The sequence below is a fragment of the Mustela nigripes genome, chromosome 9 (assembly GCF_022355385.1).
Source record: "Mustela nigripes isolate SB6536 chromosome 9, MUSNIG.SB6536, whole genome shotgun sequence".
NCBI classification, from domain to species: domain Eukaryota; kingdom Metazoa; phylum Chordata; class Mammalia; order Carnivora; family Mustelidae; genus Mustela; species Mustela nigripes.
Window position 1 is genome coordinate 34,100,658 of NC_081565.1, and position 19,488 is coordinate 34,120,145.

The 19,488-nt window shown below is 47.1% G+C and overlaps 1 protein-coding gene across 1 annotated transcript; it reads right to left on the reverse strand.

Annotated features, from left to right (window-relative positions):
* Positions 1-263: 263 nt before the first annotated feature.
* Positions 264-18,945, reverse strand: POLR1E (RNA polymerase I subunit E). The gene is made up of 12 exons (XM_059411290.1): positions 18,767-18,945; positions 18,094-18,197; positions 16,422-16,498; positions 14,416-14,501; positions 11,946-12,004; positions 11,038-11,182; positions 7,722-7,829; positions 7,026-7,122; positions 4,949-5,082; positions 3,951-4,032; positions 3,041-3,172; positions 264-1,840 (listed from the first exon to the last, which is right to left on the reverse strand). Exons 1-12 carry the CDS (start codon positions 18,840-18,842, stop codon positions 1,681-1,683), a joined length of 1,260 nt encoding a protein of 419 aa, XP_059267273.1. The 5' UTR covers positions 18,843-18,945; the 3' UTR covers positions 264-1,680.
* Positions 18,946-19,488: the final 543 nt, after the last annotated feature.

Consider the following 19,488-nt stretch of genomic DNA (forward strand, 5'->3'; position numbering starts at 1 on the left):
ACCTGTTATCCGGGGTTGCCAGAGCACAGGGGTGAAACCAGGCAGAAGAGCAAGACAGATTTTGGAAGGTGCTCTTCCTCAGGATCCCATTTTTTAAGCTCTCAAGAGAGTCCCGTGAAGACTTCAAGGGAGGTCACTTTAGCAAAACCCACATCCTACACCAGTTAACATTTTTAGGTCTGACGCAGTGCCTGAGAGAGGAAGAAGTAAGAATACCTCCACGGGCTCAATTACAAATGGAGTAGAAAGAATAACTTCAAAAGTTCAGGAGAGAAAAAAGAAGTCTATTTCCTTCCCCCAAAACGTCTATAAATACACTCACACGAAGGGACCCAAGACCACTCTTCCTTATGAAAACACTACCTCTCTGGTATTTGCAAGATAAACGATGCGCCCATCTTGCTCTCAATGCCCTGACACTCCCAACAATATCCTCCAGTAGCTTCTCTCTTCTTCTTAAATAAAACTCATTTACTCCTGCGAATTAGGGAAATCACACATGTGCCTGGTAGAAAATCATGAAATTACGGCTGACTCTTGAACAGCATGGGCCCACTGAACAAGTGAAGTTTTTTTTTCCAATAAATAAAAGCACTGTATTTTCCTACCATCTTCTTTTTTCTATCTTACTTTAAGAACACAGGATGTAATCCGTGTAACATTCAAAGTATGTGTTAACTGTTTACCAAAGTTGGGGGTGGGGGTGTCAAAACGACATAAAGATTGACTCTGCGAAGGGATGGCGCCCCTCACCCTGGGTTGTTCGACAGTCAAACGTTCACAGGAGGAAGCAAGATGGAGACCAGCTTCCCGGTCTTTGGGCTGTTTGTGCTGAGCAGCCCAAGAGTGGAAATGGGGTGTTGAAAGTAGGGGAGGTTGCCCTCAGCACTGTGGGGCCCAGTCACCAGCCTCAGGAGGCCCAGCGGCAGTGTGGGGGAACAGTGGGTGTCCACGCCTGCCTGAGGGAGCAGCTGCAGCTGTGCGCCCTCAAACCTCACAGCTCCAGAGGCCGCCGCCTGACTCCCACACGTGCAGCCTTTCATAATCCTATAGCTTTCTGTCCACACATTAAACCCCCTTTGAAGGAGAGCTAGAATAATGTGTTTTCCATCCTTCACTCTGATTCATTTCTCTCAGGAAGGAGCTTTCAGGGCTGCCCCCTGCCTCTGTGTGGCCTGAGCCAGGCAGAGCGACCGAAGGGGCTGATCACATCCTCTGATTTGGCTCCACTTCTGATGGCAGCCTCAAGTTCACGGGGCCCCTTTGGCAGCCCCATGGCGGGGCGGCCCATGCTTAGCTACTAATGCCTAAGGCCTCTTCCCAGCCCAGCTGGGCTGTAACCTCCTCACTATGCACTCCAGGGGCCCTTCACATTTCTCTTTATTAACATTATCCATTAGATGTGCCCCAGGGTGCAGCTGGTAAGATCTGCCAACTCTGACCTCCCCAGGCCCCACCCTCCCACTGAACTGGCTGCCATTCACAATCACAGCCGCACCAAAGAGAGGTCAAGTCCAACAGGGCCATCACTGTACACAGCACAACTTGAGATGCTGCCTTCTGGCTTCATACCCACGCCAAGGCAAGGCTTCTTTTTCTTTTCATTTTAAAAATAAAAATGGAAATGAAAAGAAGTAGTGGCTGTGTGTGGCCAAAATGCTCCATGCAGAAAGCAAGCGTCTAGGTGATTCTCCTCCGCTTGGACTGGCGTTCCGAGGTCTGGGCTGGAGGCAGTGGGATGGACAGGGTGCCCATTTTGTGATCCTCCTCCCTGCCAGCTGCTAGAGACACCCTTCTTTTAGAGATCTTCAGTCTCATGGCTTTCGCGATCTCCATCATCCTAAGGAACAAACACAGAACAAATGGGGGAGAACGTCCTCAGGTCTGCTCAGGGAGGCTTGACAGGAGGGAGCAGCACATCATGCTCCTGGCCACGAAGAATCCCCAACATGGCCCCCAGAGCAAAGCAGAGAAGGAAACAAGATCCAGAGTCATCAGAAAGACAATTTCAATTTGATGTCTCGTCATTAGAAAATATCCATATATGTGATGGAAAACCAGGCTATCCTGACACCATTAACAACTCTGTTTACTTCTGATAACCAGGACCGAGCATTTGCTAGAATTTTGGTAGAGCTTTTACAGGCTCCAAGTACCTTTTTTCTCTTTTATTTTCAAACTCACTGCCTGTGAGAATGCCTTCTATGGACAGCCCTCAGGAGAATCCCGCCAGGGACTGCTACAAGAGTCCAGACAGAGGTGTTCTCAGAGGCTCTCCTGGAACACTGGCAGCCTTGGATGCCAGATGCCCCGAAACCACCGACAGAGGCCAACATACTCGCAGTTCATGATCCTGGAAGTTCGGCCTCCTACTTAGTCTGAATTCCTCCTGGCAGGGCTGGAAAGGGCCCAAAACCACAACTCTGCCAACTCTTCCAGGACCCTCCCAGTCTGTCCCTGCTGCTCAGCAGGGCTGCCGGGTCACAGAAGCTGTGTGACGTCCCTGGCAAATGGCAGACCCACTGTGCTTCCCACACCGCGCCTGGCAGCCCCTTGCATCTGACTCAGAGAAAGTTCTTTTTGCTAAGCTGAGATTGGGTTCTCTTACAACGCCCAGCCCTGGGCTCCACCCCTTGGACCATATAGGCCTCCTCTCCCCAGTGACAGTAATTCCGAGATTGCTTGTGTATACAGGGACAGAATGCTATGGGAAGCCTCAGGCCTGAAGGCCAACTATTCCCCTTCTTGGCTGTGTGAGCCTGGGAAAGTCACCGACTTCTCTAACTGAGGGTTCTCCTGTTGTTTTGTAGGGAAATCACTGAGATCATCACAGACTTAACACTACACCTCACAAGACAAGGCTTACTCCAAAATGTCTGGTTGCTCATCTGTTTACTCACTCGGGCACTGACAACTGTCCCCTGGTCCCAAATCCTGCCCATACAACACATCCCCAGTTCCCTCGATGGCACATCCTGCTTTCCGGTAGTACTAGAAATACATCAAGCCCCCGCAGGGATTATAATTCCGTGCCACTCACCTTCTCTCACTGAGCTTCAAGTCTCTCTGTAACACTGTCAGGTCAATCTGGAAGTTGCTTATGTGCAAGGCAAGTATGATGACATATGCAGTGATCTTTGCCTTCATAGAATCTGAAATCAAGTTCCGCAGGCTGCAAAGGCAGTGGCAGTAAAGGAGAGACATTGCTTGAGATGACTATTCTGAGAGCAAAATAAAAACACCCAAGCCTGTTCTCATACACACGCGATGTCTTCCCATCTTGGGGAGAAGAAAAGAAAGTTGAGCACCATTCGAGGTCCTGTCATGGTGCCCACGCCGTCACACACAGTGGAGCAGTGAGGCAACCCAGCATCCCCTCCAGGTGGGACAAAGAAAGCCACATGTATACTTTCCCCAGGCAGAGTTAGAGTCTTGCAGTTGTAAGGACGGACCCTCAGAGCCTGACCCCACTGCTCAGCTAGGTTGCTGGGAAAACAGTCATCCCAAACCCAGTTGCTGATGTTTCCAAGCACACTCAGAGCAGGAAACACATTCCGAGCCAAGGGCAGGAAAGAGCACCAGATATGCTGCTCTGAGTCCTTTCCCCAAACTCATCACACTGGCCTATGCTTTTCTGCTCCACTGCCTTCCCATGGAACACTGGTTCTGTGGGGTATGAGGAAGGATTCCTCGAAAGAAGTCTCCATGGCAGGACTTCCTAGAGCTGCTCACGGGAACTTCTCCAAGGGGGCACAAAGCATGTAATATGTAGGGTTTCCTCAACTACCTTGACCCCCGGCCCGGGCAAATGGCCATGAGTGCTCCCCTCAGCAGTGTCTGTGGCAAGGAAGCCAATGCATGCTCTAGTGCCCCTGCCCAACCCTTCCGGCCTGCTTTCTCCTCTACAGGCAGAAGCCCCGGAAGTCAAGCCCCGGAAATCAAGCACTGACCTGCCATTGTTGTAGGTCAAGCAAGTAAAGTGCTTCAGCAGTTTGCTGTTGATGATGTGGGGGACTCCAGGTCCCAGGGCACCTGCAACACAAAGGTGAGTTTGTGCATTTCCAAACCCTCGTACCACACCTCCTCCGTGAGCTGGGACAAGAGGACAACAGCTGCGCCACCACAAGGAACAGAACCATGTGGGAAGAGAAGCAGGGGCCCGTGAACCAGGACAGCCACCTGCCAATGCAAATGTGCTCAAGATACTTCAGCCTGCAGGCCGCCTGCGCGTGACAGACATCTGTGACGGGGCAGTGGTGAGAAGGAGGAACAGACTCTGATGAGGCCTGAAGTCACAGAATTCATAAGATGCAACACAGACTGTGGCAAAAGCCCAGGGAGAGGGAAAGAAGGGCGACTGGAACATGCAAATGAGCAACAGCCAAGTACCGACAACATACAACTCTTGGGAGCTCCAGCACTGTAATGAGACAGCACCAGCTTGGGCCTGAAACCACAGGTGGTTTTCCAACTCGGGGGAGATAGGATTGTGGGGCACCCCCCCACGCCTGCTGTGGCCCTCACTGTAGGTGACACAGATCACCAGGGGGAAATGGACTCTCTTCTTTCTCAGTCGGAAATTAGCTGACACAACACAGCCCTTGCCACTGGCCTTCATGTGAACAAAGCCGATTTTTCTCCCCACAGGATTGACATTTGTCCAACCGTCTCTTAAAATTTTCATCTGATTTGACTGGATACATACTTTTCCCAATGCAGAAGAAAGAGCAGTCAATGTGAGCTCTGAACACTCGTACAACCCAGCCTGCCCCCACTTTCAGATGAGGAAAGAGCCAGGGCAATCGTCTCGGCATGCTGGTGGCACCCACAGGAACCCGTTACACAGAACTAAAGATTGGCACAAGCACAGGCATTTTCTTCTCTCATCAGAGCCGGTCTAAGAGACAAGTAACAGGCTGGAAATAACTAGAATAAAATGTCTACTTACTTTTCCGCTTAATCACTTTCTGTGCCCGAAATTTGATGAGCGTGTCCAGAAACCATATGCATCGGGCCTGGCGGTCTCGGCTCTCCTCATCTGATGGCAAAGACTTCAACGCTTCTATGACAAAGGAGCAGTGACTAAAAGAAGGACGGTGCGGGGGGCAAGGGAGGAAAATTAAGACCAGCTGTCAGGAGCCACTCCCGCTCTCACAATGAAAACAGCGGGCATCTGCCACAGCTGATACACAACAGTCGAGGAAGGGACATTCTGCTAATGTTCCTTGTAACATGGCAAGCACAGGGCTAGGGCACTAAAGGGCTAGACAATAAATATTCCAGCCTCTGTGGGCCCTATGGTCTCTACTGCATCTACTCAGAGCTGCCCCTGTAGTGCGAGAGCAGCCATTAATCATACACAAATGAATGGCCACGGCTGTGTTCCAATAGAACTTTATTCGTAGGCAGCAGAACAGACTTGGCACAGTCCGCCAACACAGTTGACTGCCAGACAGTCCACCCCATCCTGATGTTGTGCTTGGGGGCCCAGGCTCTTGAGTTAGACTGCCCGGGTTTGAACCCCCTCTCTGCCATTTAGTGGCTTAGACAAGTCTCTATATTCTATACATCTCTGTACACCATCTCCGCCTAAAAATTTAGGATAAAGATAGTAGCCTCCTCCTAGGATTTTTTGGTGCATTGAACGAGACAATGCAAGGAGAGTGTTTAGAATAGTACTTGGCACACGTAAGAGCTCCTTCAGTGTTAGCCGTTATTTTTATGTACTGTTCCACCACCGGGAGGATCCTGGACTCAGAGGTGAGAAGGCTCTTCAAGGTCATCTTACAGCAGCCTCATTTCACAGATAAGAAAACTGAGGCTCTGAGAGGAAAGATCACGCAGTACCTCCGGCAGAGCTCAGGGACTCTGTTCTCCAGACTCTCACCCGAGAGCTCATTCCTGCACCTGCTGTGCAGCCACAGTTACACGAAGACAACCAAGAACCAGGAATAAGCTTTTCTACACATGTATCTTTGGAACAAAAACCAAAAAAAGCACTCTTGAAAACTTGGGAACCAACTCAGGGTTGACAATTTTTCATTTTCTCAAGATGAAATTATTAAAAGAAAAAAACGCAAAAAGTAAGAAAATTCCACTGTCATTATAAAAGAAAAGCTGCTTGAAGGACTAAAGGAGACAGGGGAGATAATCTGAGTATTTTAAAATACACACTACTTAAATTAGTTAACTTTTTTAAAAGATTTATTTATTTCTTTTAGAGGGCGAGCACGCACACAAACGGGGGAAGGGCAGAGGGAGAGAGAGGGAAAGCAGCAGACTCCCTGGTAAGTGCAGGGTTGGAAGCGGGGGCTTGATCTCACGACCCTGAGATCGTGACCTGAGCTGAAATCAAGAGTCAGACCCTTAGCCAACTGAGCCATCAGGGTGCCCCCATAAATTTGACTTTATGTATAAAGTGTGTAAAGTGACTTGTGTATAAAGTGACTTTATGGGGCGCCTGGGTAGCTCAGTGGGTTAAAGCCTCTGCCTTTGGCTCAGGTCATGATCTCAGGGTCCTGGGATTGAGCCCCGAATTGTGCTCTCTGCTCAGCGGGGAGCCTGCTTCCTCCTCTATCTCTCTGCCTGCTTCTCTGCCTACTTGTGATCTCTGTCAAATAAATAAATAAAATCTTTAAAAAAAAAAAGTGACTTTATGTATGAAGTGTCCACTGGCACCTAGTCACAGGTTGGCACCTGGGCCCTGCCAGGGACAATCACTGTCAACATAACACTGGGGACACCAGGCCAGCTCCGGCTCCAAGCCCCACACCACAAGGCCTCACCACCCTCTGCTCAGCCAAAGGCGCCATGCACTCAGAAGCTACCTCTCTTCCCACTGAATGCCACCCACAGCTTTGGGACAGAGGCCTGAAACATTTTCAAGAAAACACTGGCTCATTCATGTTCAAATGTTGAAAAGACATACACCCCTACCAACGGACATCCCTAAAGATCCGCTTCATGTCTGACTACTGTCGTGTTCTGACATCACTGCCTCAGACACTCCATCTACCCCAGGGTACCTGTTCTCTTCAATCATCTTCAGTATTTCCTCTGAGGAGACATTCCTGAAAGCTTCGGAGGGGCTCTGAAGAGCTTCATACTCCGCAGTGGACAGAACTAGTGACAGGTCAAGATCATAAACTGACCAAAAAGGAAACATCTAACGAGCTTGCTCACCTCAGAGTGGCCCCATGTTAGAGATGGGAAAGTTGAGGCCCAGACTGGGGAAGACCACACAGTATGAGGGGGCTGAGCGCAGGGAATCGGTTCTCCAGACTCCTAGCCCAGAGTCCATTCCCTGCTAGGGCTTTTCTGCCTCCTCAGCTGATTACAAAGCCACTGCAGTTATTTTCCCCGACTAGACTGACCAGTAGGAAAATTCTATGCTCTACCTTTTACAGATCCGTTTGCCCTAGACTTAGGGCTGATGTGAAAGTCTTATTTTGACCACCCACAGAGAGGGCCCCCCTCATCCGCCAAGGCTGAGCTTGAGGGTATCTGGCACTTTGCTGAGGAATGGGCTGGACTCCCAGGGGCTGAGGGCCGGTCCCAGAGCTGGTGAGGAAGTCTAGCTGACTTCCCAGCAATGGCGCCAGGGCGAGTACTTCTGTGAGCGTGATGGGACCAGCAACGTCCTCAGAGAGCCTGTCTGCCCACTCATGTGTGCGCCTCTCAACTTGGGAAATAAAGCAGCATTTCTACTGCAACAAGGATACGGTCTTCAAACTTATACACGTCTTCAGGCTTGGCGGCATCAGCGTGGCAGGGAGGAAGGTAGAGGGAATCATCCTGCAGGTCGTCATGGATGGCGTCATTGACCAGAGCTTTTCAATAAAGGAAGAGATGGTGCTGTATCATGCTGTTTGGGTTCAGGCTCCCCAGTACTCTATAACTCATGTACTCAAGATTAATTGGCCCAGAAACTCCCAATCGGGATGCTTCTGCCAATGCGGCTTGACCAGGCTGACATCCACTCATAACACAAACCTAACCAGGCCCTGGAGAAGGCACACGCAGCACGGCTCCCCTCAAGCAGCCCACACAATAGCTGGCAGGGACAGGTGAGCTAATAAATATTTACAATATAAGAGAAGCTAAAAGTGAGGAAGAGAGCCATCCATGGCTTAACGTCTAGAAAACCCCACAAACTGTGAGTAAAAACGAAAAATCAAAATATAAAACCGTGAACGACCCTATAAGAAAAACCACATAAGGACTAAGTAAGCCAGGGTGCCTGGGTGGCTCAGTCAGTTAAGTATCTGACTTCAGCCTGGGTCATGATCCCAGGGTCCTAGGATTGGGCCTCATATCGGGCTCCCTGCTCAGCAGGAAGCCTGCTTCTCTCTGCCTGCTGCTTCCCCTGCTTGTGCTGTCCCTCTCTCTCTAATAAATAAATGAAATTGTTAAAAAAAAAAAAAAAAAGAATTATTTGGGCATCTGTGTGGCTCAGTCATTGAGTGCCTGCCTTCAGCTCTGGTCATGATCCCAGGGGCCTGGGATCGAGCCCCATACTGGGCTCCCTGCTCAGCAGAAAGCCTGCTTCACCCTCTCCCACTCCCCTTGCTTATGTTCCCTCTCTCACTGTTGTCTCTCTCTGTCAAATAAATTTTAAAAATTTAAGAAAGAAAAAAATTGTATTAAAAAAAGAATTAAGCAAGTCCATATAAACATGGAAAGAGGAATACAGGAACATTCTAATAGTTCATCTGGTAAAATGATGAGAAATGAGTGAATTCTTTTGTTTTTTAAGATGTGTTTTTTTTTAAAAGATATTATTCATTTATTTGACAGAGAGAGATCATAAGTAGGCAGAGAGGCAGGCAGAGAGAGGGAGAAGCAGGCTCCCTGCTGAGCAGAGAGCCCAATGTGGGGCTTGATCCCAGGACCCTGAGATCATGACCTGAGCTGAAAGCGGAGGCTTAACCCACTGAGCCACTCAGGCACCCCATGGGTTTTTTTTTTTTTTTTTAAAGATTCTATCTATTTATTTGACATAGACAACAGCGAGAGAGGGAACAGAAGCAGGGAGAGTGGGAGAGGGCGAAGCAGGCTTCCCATGGAGCAGGGAGACGGATGCTGGGCTCAATCCCAGGACTCTGGGATCATGACCCAAGGTGATGGCAGATGCCCAATGACTGAGCCACCCAGGTGCCCCTGTTTTTATTTTATTTTATTTATTTGGGAGACAGAGCACAGGTAGGGGAAAGGGCAGAGGGAGAGGGAGAAGCAGACTCCCCACTGAGCAGGGACCCATGTGGGGCTCGATACAAGGATCATGGGGTCATGACCTGGGCTTAAATCATGATGCTCAACCAACTGAGCCACCCAGGTGCTCCTTTTTCTTTTCTTTTTAAATGTCCTTTGACAGCTGAGAGTCAACTGAACAAAAAAATTCAAAAGTTTATTTATGCTTTCAAATAAGTAGAGACACATACTTCTATGTTCCAGATAAGAAAATATAATATTGTAAAGAAGATGTTGATTCTCTCCATATTATTCTCAATGGAATTTTGAGGCAATTTGACAAAGTAATTTTTTTTTTTTTAATAAAGATTTTATTTATTTATTTGACAGAGAGAGATCACAAGTAGGTAGAGAGGCAGGCAGAGAGAGAGAGGAGGAGGAAACAGGCTCCCCGCCGAGCAGAGAGCCCGACGCGGGACTTGATCCCAGGACCCTGAGATCATGACCTGAGCCGAAGGCAGCGGCTTAACCCACTGAGCCACCCAGGCGCCCGACAAAGTAATTCTTAAGATCACCTGGGAAAAAAAAGGCATGCTACTCTAACCAATGTTTGTCAAAAATAAGGAGGGATGGAGGAATTTGTCCCATCAGAAAACAAGCTGGAAGATGAGGCTACTGAAATCCAGAGCCTGGTGCTGCCCTAGGAACAGAAAGGACAACTGAACAGAACAGACAGAATGTGCTCAAGTGAAAAGGATGACTTTTTAAATCATCTACCAAAAAAGGAGCTGGGGATAGCTGGCTAATCCTTTGGAAGATATAAAATTAGGTCTGTACCATATGCCAAAAAGACTTCATTAAGATTTAAATGTTAAAAGTAAAATTGTGAAAATACTGAAAGAAAACATAGGGAAATATTTATATAATCTCAGGGTTTAAAAAGATTGTCAAAAACTACTAAAATTCCATTTTATTTTATTTTATTATTTATTTTTAGGTAGGCTCCTCGCCCAGCATAAGAGCCTAGCACAGGGCTTGAACTCACAACCCTGAGATGAAGACCTGAGCTGAGATCAAGAGTCATCCACTTAACGAAATGAATCATCCAGGCACCCCTAAAATCCCGTTTTACTTTACTTATTTTTTTAAAGGTTTTATTTATTTATTTGACAGAGAGAGATCACAAGTAGGCAGAGAGGCAGGCAGAGAGAGAGAGAGGGGGAAGTAGGCTCCCTGCTGAGCAGAGAGCCCGATTCAGAGCTCGATCCCAGGACTAGAGATCATGACCTGAGCCAAAAGCAGAGGCCTAACCACTGAGCCACTCAGGCGCCCCTAAAATCCCATTTTAATAGAAAAACTGCTCTTATGTAAACTTTCTTTTATGTTCTTACAATGCATCTGAGCAATAAATACATTTTTAAATAATGTAATTAAATGCTCAAGCTGCTCATTAGTTTAGGAATAGAAAAAGATCCGCTGATCCCATAGTGAAGCACTGTCTCAGTTCATCATCCTCACACCAGTTTTCTTGCCCCAAACCTCCCTGTGACCACCCCGAGACCGAGGTCTTCTCCCTCTGCACCCTGCCAACTGGAACCCTGGTGCCCAAGACACAGCGCACACACACCCGTCCCTGCACTGGTCTCCTCTACCTGACTGTGACCTCCCTACAGGCAGACGTGTCTTACTATATCCAGAGTCTGTTCCCCAAGGAGGCACGCAGGGAAAGGCAGGAAGGAATCCAGCCCTGATGCCCATTATTTCCATCTGTGGGGCAGGTAAAAGATCTCAAGAGAAGAGGAAGCAGGCTCTGTGGGCAGACTCTTATCCCGAGTCCCAGCCGCTTACCGGTCACACCCTTTGCATCAATAATATTCTCCGCAGCTTTAGCGACTGCACAGTTGAGAGATTCACTGCCAACTTTGTTCATTCTTCTGGAGTTCAAAGCCCGCTTCTGTTTGGTGGTTCCAAAGGCTTCGATACAAGAATCCATCTGTGCAGCGACAAATCTGGTTTGTCTGGGGACAGGCTGGGCACTACTGCTCCTAGCTGTGTGACTGTGGGGAAACTCTCCACCTTTCTGAGCCAGGACTCCCTCACCTGTGAACTGGGGGGACTCATACCTTTCTATCGCAAAGGCTTGTATTAACAGATCCAAGTACTCGCTTTGTAAACTGTCATGGGCTATTTATAAATCAATGGTGTCCATTTGCATGGCGAAAGCCTGGACTAGACTGAGGATTGGTAAATTCCACGCACAGCCTACCATCTTCCAGCCCTACACTCACAGCAGATGTTGCTTATCACTCACTCTCTCCCACTGAGCCTGAGGACAGTCTCACGTCCTTCTCAATACAGTGCTCCAGGCAGTGCTGAAGCCTCAGCTGACTTGCCATCTGGGGTGAGATCACCCACGCTGTAAATCCTGAAGTTTACTTTATTTTAATGTGAGAGCTTCCAGGCTACAACCAGTATTTTCTGCAACTTGCATTAAATCCAAAATCAAGTGTTACACTACACCTATGTCAGCCCAGTGACCCAGTTCTGAACACCGGCATGGAGCTGTGTCTAGCTGCCCCAGACGGAATGACAGTGCTCCGTGAGGCTGAGAGGTCTCTGCAGGTAGACTATCTGGGGAACCACAGACCCAATGAGCTGGGAGCAGCCCTCTGCTCAGCCAGCTCATTTTGCATGGAGAAACACGGTCCTAGAAGGAACGTGCTTCAGCTCCCATGTCTCAGTTCTGTCACACTTACCTTTTCTCTAAAACTTTTGGTCTGACTCTCTTGTGTCAATTCACTCTCAATTGATTCATCTGTCAAAACACAAAACAAGCAAAAACAGAGAGGGGGATAAAAAGCAAGCTGTAAGAACCACGGATTATAACAGTGATTAATATTTACTTCAGGGTGAAACTAAGAAAATCAGATTTCTTTACTGCAGGATTTCCCAGAGTTTAACATGATGGATTCTGTGAACATTTAGTCTGTGCCTTTAGTATACAGTTAGAGGATATGGAGAATAAATTAAGGAGTCAAATGAAAGGTCATCTAATCCAACCTCTTCGTTTTACAAATAAGGAAAAAGCCTCCCAATGAAATGATGTGTCCCAGGTCAGTTCACTAGGCAGTGGCCTAGACAGGATTAGAAATCAAGTCCTCAGCTCTTTCCAGTAAATAGTTTTGCCTTCCTTACAAAAGACCTAAAGGCAGATATAAATGTGAGGTATGTGTTACTTACATGAAGCTCTCTCTGATCTCCCATAAACTACTCACACAGGGGCAGGACACAGTAGTGGATAGGAGCATAAGCTCTAGAGTGACCTTATCTGAATTGCACTGCCAGTTCATATATATGAGATATACATATATATATAATATAATATAATTATAACTTAACATAATGTAATTATAATATACATTATATTAATATTAATAATGTATAATTACAGTTGTATAATTATATTATTACTAATATATAATTATACTATTTGTACTAAGATATTATAATTATAACATAAGTTATATTATATTGTATTATAACATACATATATATATCAGCAGTATGTCCCCTTCAAACTGTGCCAGTTTCATCATCAATAAAACCACCAGAGGGTTATTACATGAAGTAAATGATGACATGCACTGAAAGTGCTTAGAACAGTGCCTAGTACATAGTAAGGATCAATAATGTTGCATTTGTGTATGTATGTGTATATATTTATGCTCGCTAAAATAAACCATTACTTACAATTTTTTTACATGTAAAAACAAAAATCTGTTTGATCAACAGGTTAATGAATAATTTCCTCTGCCTCCTTAGAAGTCAGAAAAGGATTTGGAGAATTAATTTAAATGTAGTTGTATTAAAAAAGCAAGGAATTCTTAACCTATAGATTCTGGACCCCTAGGAAAGTCACAGATGGGTTTCAGGACTCAAGAGCCCTTTACAATCATATGCAAAATCTCATATATATGTTCTTAAATATTATATAAGTTTCCGGGAAGTAGGTCCATGTCTTTGAGATTCTTAAAAGGACTGGCACCATTGCGCTGAGGGAATAAAGCTGAATTACTACCTCAGAAGGTATTAGGTAGATCTACCATGACAATAAACAATCCTTCCTCATCCACACCCCCCACCCCACTGTGGTTCTCAGTATTTAAGGTTTAGGGAACAGGAGTTCCTTGGGTCTGACCCTCTGACCTATCATTCTGGAAGATTCCACTCTACCTGAGCATTCTCAGATGCCAAAGCAGAGAAGCAGTACAAGCTCTCCCACTGAATTAGGGGAAAAATGGATTCTCTCCTAAACAGAAAGTATAGAGACTTCTCATCAACATGAAAATTACTATCCAACTTGTAAGTAACTTCCATCACCTGATAGAGACCCTAAGACCTCTACTCCAACTAGAACAGCAAAGGGTTAAGAAAGGCCTTTGAATGAAAAAAATATCAGACATGCCCTCCAATATTCTGCTCTGATCACTGTTCAAGTAGTTTTTTAAAAAAATTAACATATAATTAATTATTAGCCCCAGGGGTACAGGTCTGTGAATCGTCAGGTTTACCTGTTCAAGCAGCTTTAACTAAAACATTTTTTGTGGGGGGCGCCTGGGTGGCTCAGTGGGTTAAAGCCTCTGCCTTCGGCTCAGGTCATGATCCCAGGATCCTGGGATCGAGCCCCGCATCGGGCTCTCTGCTTGGCAGGGAGCCTGCTTCCTCCTCTCTCTCTCTGCCTGCCTCTCTGACTACTTGTGATCTCTGTCTGCCAAATAAATAAATAAAATCTAAAAAAAACAAAACAAAACACCTTTTTTTTGATTCACTGAAATATGTATTGAGCAGCTAGGGAGATACAAAAGTGACTAAAACATCATTGAAAAGGTAAGCAGATGCACACAACAGAGAAAGCCACGTGTAAGGGGTCACTGCATCACAGCAGTCAAGAGAAAAGTGCTTTAGGAGATCAAGAATGAGATTGCTTCCAGAAGACTATTTTCTGATCTCAAATCTGTAAATGCTGTACAGACAGGACCTGTGACTGTTTTGCGATGTCTCCAACCCCTAACTTGTGCCTGGAGCATAGTAAGCCACCAGTAAATATTTGCAGGAAGGCACCCTTTAAAAAATAACTACAAAATATGTTTTACAAATCAAAAACTAACTCATCTAACAAACCTAAAACATGCAGTGTTTTTGTGAGCCTTCATGACTGGGCCCTACCTGAAAACAGTGGCTGCATGTTGAACAACTCAGCATCATACACCTCCATCTGGCCAGAAGTCTTGTTCAGAATTCCCACAAAGTGCCTGAATAAAGTAGAAATAATATCAGTGACAATCGGTTATTCAAACATACTGCTTATACAACTTCCTTTTTCCTATTTAAAAGTTCTCACTGGTCCTTCTGCCCCAATCAATACACTTGAGGAACACACCACTTGCTGCTGAGGAACAGTAATCCCCTACAGCAGCAATTCGTAGCATGAGAGGGAAAGAAGAGAATGAATGAGGGAGCTCACGAGGTGGTTCTGGAAGGAAAAAGAGGGGAAAAAAAAAGCTCCGAGGTGATTCTGGTAGTCAATTATACTTGGGCTCACTGCCGTAGTGGGAAACCCTTTGGGGTTTTTAAATATAAGAATCTAGAATTACACTAACATTTATTGCACACATAAATTTTATGGAGGCAAAGACAAGTAAAACTTTGGGAATTATGGGGAGACAAGTCTGAACTAGAGAATCTTTGGAAAGGCATGATGTGGTGTTAAAACAGTTTTAAGTATATACAAATTAATCTGACTTCTATCAGGGTGGTTCCATGGGGGCTTTGAAAGGGTCTGTTTTGTGGTTCACTGCTGGGTACTATGAGAGGGACACTGTCTGCGTTACACCAGTGCCTGACAGTCACAGGCTGCTGGGGTGGACAATCATCACTGCACCGATGGGGAGCCTGGGGCTTAGGGAAGGCAGAGTTGCCCAAAGCAGGTGATCAGTGGCAGGGCTGTATGGAAACCCTGGAGCCTTTGACACTACCAGGTCCTTTTCCTGTTAGTTCCAGCAGAAACTTCTGGCAAGCTTTGGTCTATTAATTAGGCCGCCTTTTGGGAACCAAACAGTTATAAAGAATATTGCAAAGTGATGAAGGTGATCAAAAGGTACTTTCAGTTCAAAATAAATAAGGGGATGTAATTAACAATACTGTATTTAACAATATTATATTATATATATATTTATTATATATAAATGAATAATATCATATATGTGAAAGTTAACAATATTACATATGTGAAAGTTGCTAAGAGAATAAATCTTAAAAGTTCTCATCATAAGAAAAAATAGACTCTGTGTGGTAATGGATAACTGCTTATTGTGATGACCATTTTGCAACATATATGAATAACTAATGGTTATGCTGTACACCTGAAACTAATGTCATGTTATATTATGTCTCAATTAAAATGTTTATTATTCAGAATTTTTTTAAGTAATCTCTGCTCCCGGGGCGCCTGGGTGGCTCAGTGGGTTAAAGCCTCTGCCTTTGGCTCGGGTCATGATCCCAGGGTACTGGGATCGAGCCCCGTGTCAGGCTCTCTGCTCAGTGGGGAGCCTGTATCCTCTTCTCTCTCTCTCTGCCTGTCTCTCTGCCTACTTGTGATCTCTGTCTATCAAATAAATAAATAAAATCTTTTTAAAAAATAATAATAATCTCTGCTCCCAATGTGGGACTCAAACTCACAGCCCTGAGATCAAGAGTTGGATGCTCACACTGACTGAGCCAGGCAGGCACCCCTAAAAAATTATCTTTTTTTTTTAAAAGATTTTTCTTTATTTGACAGAGAGATCACAAGTAGGCAGAGAGGCAGGCAGAGAGAGAGGGGGAAGCAGGCTCCCTGCTTGAGCAGACAGCTCGATGTGGGGCTCGTTCCCAGGACCCTGGGATCAAGACCCAAGCAAAGGCAGAGGACCAACCCACTGACCCACTCAGGTGCCCCCTAAAAAATCATCTTAAAGAAAACTACAAATAAATGAGATTTTAGGAAATCCTACAAATGTAACTCATTTTTTTCTTTTCAGGCATGTCCGCATGCTGGTGTGAAGGCCCCTGATTCTGGGAACACAGGACATGGTAAACCTCTCCAGATTTCCCCCACTACCCCTAAAATAAAGACCAAAACCAGCAGTGCCAGGCTCACCATCACTCTCCTCCCCTTCTCCCATCCCTTCTCCTACCTGCACAGAGTGTTGCACTTGAGAGCTCCAGTCCCAAAATTGTTTCCTACGTAGGACAGTCTGTCTGTTTCAGCAGCCTAAAATGAAAAGGGAAAAAGCACCACTAGAACCAATGTTGAAACGTATTACGCATCTTGTCCCCTCTTCCCACATTGGCAAAAGCTTTAGAATCCAAACCGAAGTGGATTAGAACTAGAGAGCCTGGGTGGCTCAGTGGGTTAAAGCCTCTAATTCGGCTCGGGTCATGATCCCAGGGTCCTGGGATTGAGCCCCGCATCGGGCTCTCTGCTCAGCTGGGAGCCTGCTTCCTCCTCTCTATCTCTGTCTGCCTCTCTGCCTACTTGTGATCTCTGTCAAATAAATAAATAAAATCTTTAAAAAAACAAAACAAACAAAAAACCTAGAGAGCCTCTGGGAGATGATCCAGCCCCGCTCTCCAAGTGAATCTGGGGCATCTCTGGGAGAAAGGCAAGAGGACTTTTGAAAGGGAAGGCCCAGATAATGCTGGGTTCTAGCTGGTTTTAAAAGTTCTTGGGGGAGCTGTACCTCAGGCCTTAGGAGAGAGGTCCTCAGCTCCCAGCACTTAGAGGTTTGCAATAAAACAGTTCTGTTGGGATGCCTGGGTGGCTCAGTGGGTTAAAGCCTCTGCCTTCGGCTCAGGTCATGATCCCAGGGTCCTGGGATCGAGCCCAATATCAGGCTCTTTGCTTGGCAGGGAGCCTGCTTCCTCCTCTCTCGCTCTCTGCCTGCCTCTCTGCCTACTTGTGATCTCTGTCTGTCAAATAAATAAATAAAATCTTTAAAACAAAACAAAACAAAAAAACGGTTCTGTCAACTACCTCCTGGACCCAAAGTCCAAGCCCTTCCTGAATTTCTTCGCCCATCTCTCCCATGACTGCTCCCATCCACGCTGGCTGCACTACGCCAACTGGCGATTCACCATCTCAATCACAGCCAAGCTTTCCTGCTTCCCTGTGTTTATCCTTGCTACTCTCTTCACTTGGACTGCGAAACCTCAGCTGTCAAACCGTCCTCCATCCTTCAGAGCTCAGCTCTGCCGCGTCCCTCCCCCAGGAAGGCCTACTGGAAAGCGGAGACTTCTTCAAACTCACCTTCCCTCCCTCAGCTCTTGGCTTGTCTGCTTGTATGAGTTGCTGAGCTTAAAACCAGTTCTCACCTCTCTAAAGCAGCCATTTTGAACCCAGCAAATCCCCTTGGGGGGCATCTGGGAACGTGTGACATTCTAGGTGTCACAAAGAAGAGGTGCTGAACATCCTGTGAGGCACCAGTCTGGCCCACAACAGAGAATTCTCTCGGTCAGAAGGACAATAGTGCTGAGGCTGAGAAACCCTGCTCTAGAGTAAGAGCTCCTCCGGAGTGTGGCCCGGTGCGATTCAGCGGTTCCCTTTGCACCTTACAGCACCGGGCCACAGTGGGGGCTCAATAAAAGCTTGCTGAACGAACAAATCAAGGAAAGGGCACCACTTCACCAAAAGTATGTAACTGAATGGAGCCTATCCCATACCCTAACCTGCTGGGGACTCACAGGAGTTCTTTAAAGGCTCATCTGCTATCCCTCCACTCCCCTCCCTCCCTCCTGCATCCATCCACACCCAGGGCCCTCTGGGCCAAGACCAGCCCAGGGGAGACAGCTGGTTACTGCAGCACTTACCAGGATGCGCTGACTCTTCTTCCTGGGGTTTGTGGAGTCACTGCTCTTGTACAAAGTAAAACGCATGTTGCCTGGATTCTGCAACTTCCCATTGGAGAACTGGACTGTAAGATGGCAGCCCAAGAATGAGATGAGAGTAGATGGACCCACGGTATATGGTAGGGAGGAGCTGGGCTGTTTATTGGGAGGGAGTGACTGAAGGAATGGGAATGGTAAGGAAGTCCAGGTCCTGACCTAAATAGGGACTGAAGGAGGTCCTGGTTCAGCTGGGAAGACGTGATGGGGAAGTGAAGCCACTGCTGCCAAAGGGCTGCGACGGACGGAAGGAAATAACTAGGGGAATGGAGCTGAGGCCTGGCCCAGACCTAGAGAAACGGGGAAATCTCTGCCTGGTGGAGAATGAAGCTGGGCAGGTGCGAGTGAGTGACGGGGTGACTAGTACAGCCCTGGGGAGGAGGGTGTCTGGGAATGTCCTCATCCAGCTGGGAGGTGGTGACAGAAAGCTGGTGGGATGACAAAGGAGCCCTGGCCAAGTCCCAAGGTGTGGAGGAGACTGGAGGGGGTCTTGGCGCAGCTGGAAAAGGGGCAAGACAGAGGCAGGAGGCCTGTAGAGGCATCCAGACCCAAAGGGAGGGAGTTCCGGGGAACTCTGCTCCGGCTCCGCAGTCTTTACCCAGTACTGCTCTCTGGCTCTCGACGGGATCCCCACAGTACAGCCACCTCGCACTCGGCAACACCTCAGCCGCCATCTTGCCAGTTCCGACGCCGCGAGTTTAGACAGACCCGGCCCGGGGCCTGTCAACCCTCCACGCGCTGTGGCAGAACGGCGAGGCGGAAGAGGCGTGGCCTCATCAGCCCCGCCCTGCGCGTGCGGAGACGGCGTGGCCCCGCCCCACCCGACACCGCCCTTTTCCCTCTTCCCCAGAGCACGGAGGCGTGCCATCTCCGCCCACTCTTCGCCCCGCCCCTCCGCTGGGAGAGGCGGTGGGGGCCCGGGTTCTCTCCTCTGCCGGCTTCTCTGATACGCCGCAGCTCGCCTGCGCAGAAAGGGTTCTGTGACATCAGGGCAGTGACGACAGCAGAAAGGCCAAAGCAGGACCCTAGAACGTGGACTCGAAGCAGGGTATTTTTGAAGGACAAGAGCTCAGGTCCTTTCATCTCTGCTACCCACATTGTCTTCTTTCAGGACTCAACAAATGACGTCACCAGTTGTCCCTATAAAGTTTTTACAGCAGAAAGAACCTTTGTACCTGGCCCTTATTTTGTGGGCAGATACTTCAAAACTAGATAAAGACCCTGTTCATCACACTACCAACTTACTCATTTATTTACATCAGTCAAGACTTGTAGATTCCCATTTTATTCAACAGATTAGAATCTGCTACTATCATTTAT

What these genes read in the sequence shown, in the direction of transcription:
- POLR1E (XM_059411290.1), bottom strand. Translation starts at nt 18,842, where the DNA reads ATGGCGGCTGAGGTGTTGCCGAGTGCGAGGTGGCTGTACTGTGGGGAT. An exon ending in AGAAGAGTCAGCGCATCCTG is followed by an intron (nt 16,499 to 18,093) that starts GTAAGTGCTGCA and finishes TTTTCATTTTAG; the next exon opens with GCTGCTGAAACAGACAGACT. An exon ending in CCAAAAGTTTTAGAGAAAAG is followed by an intron (nt 11,183 to 11,945) that starts GTAAGTGTGACA and finishes GTCGCTGCACAG; the next exon opens with ATGGATTCTTGTATCGAAGC.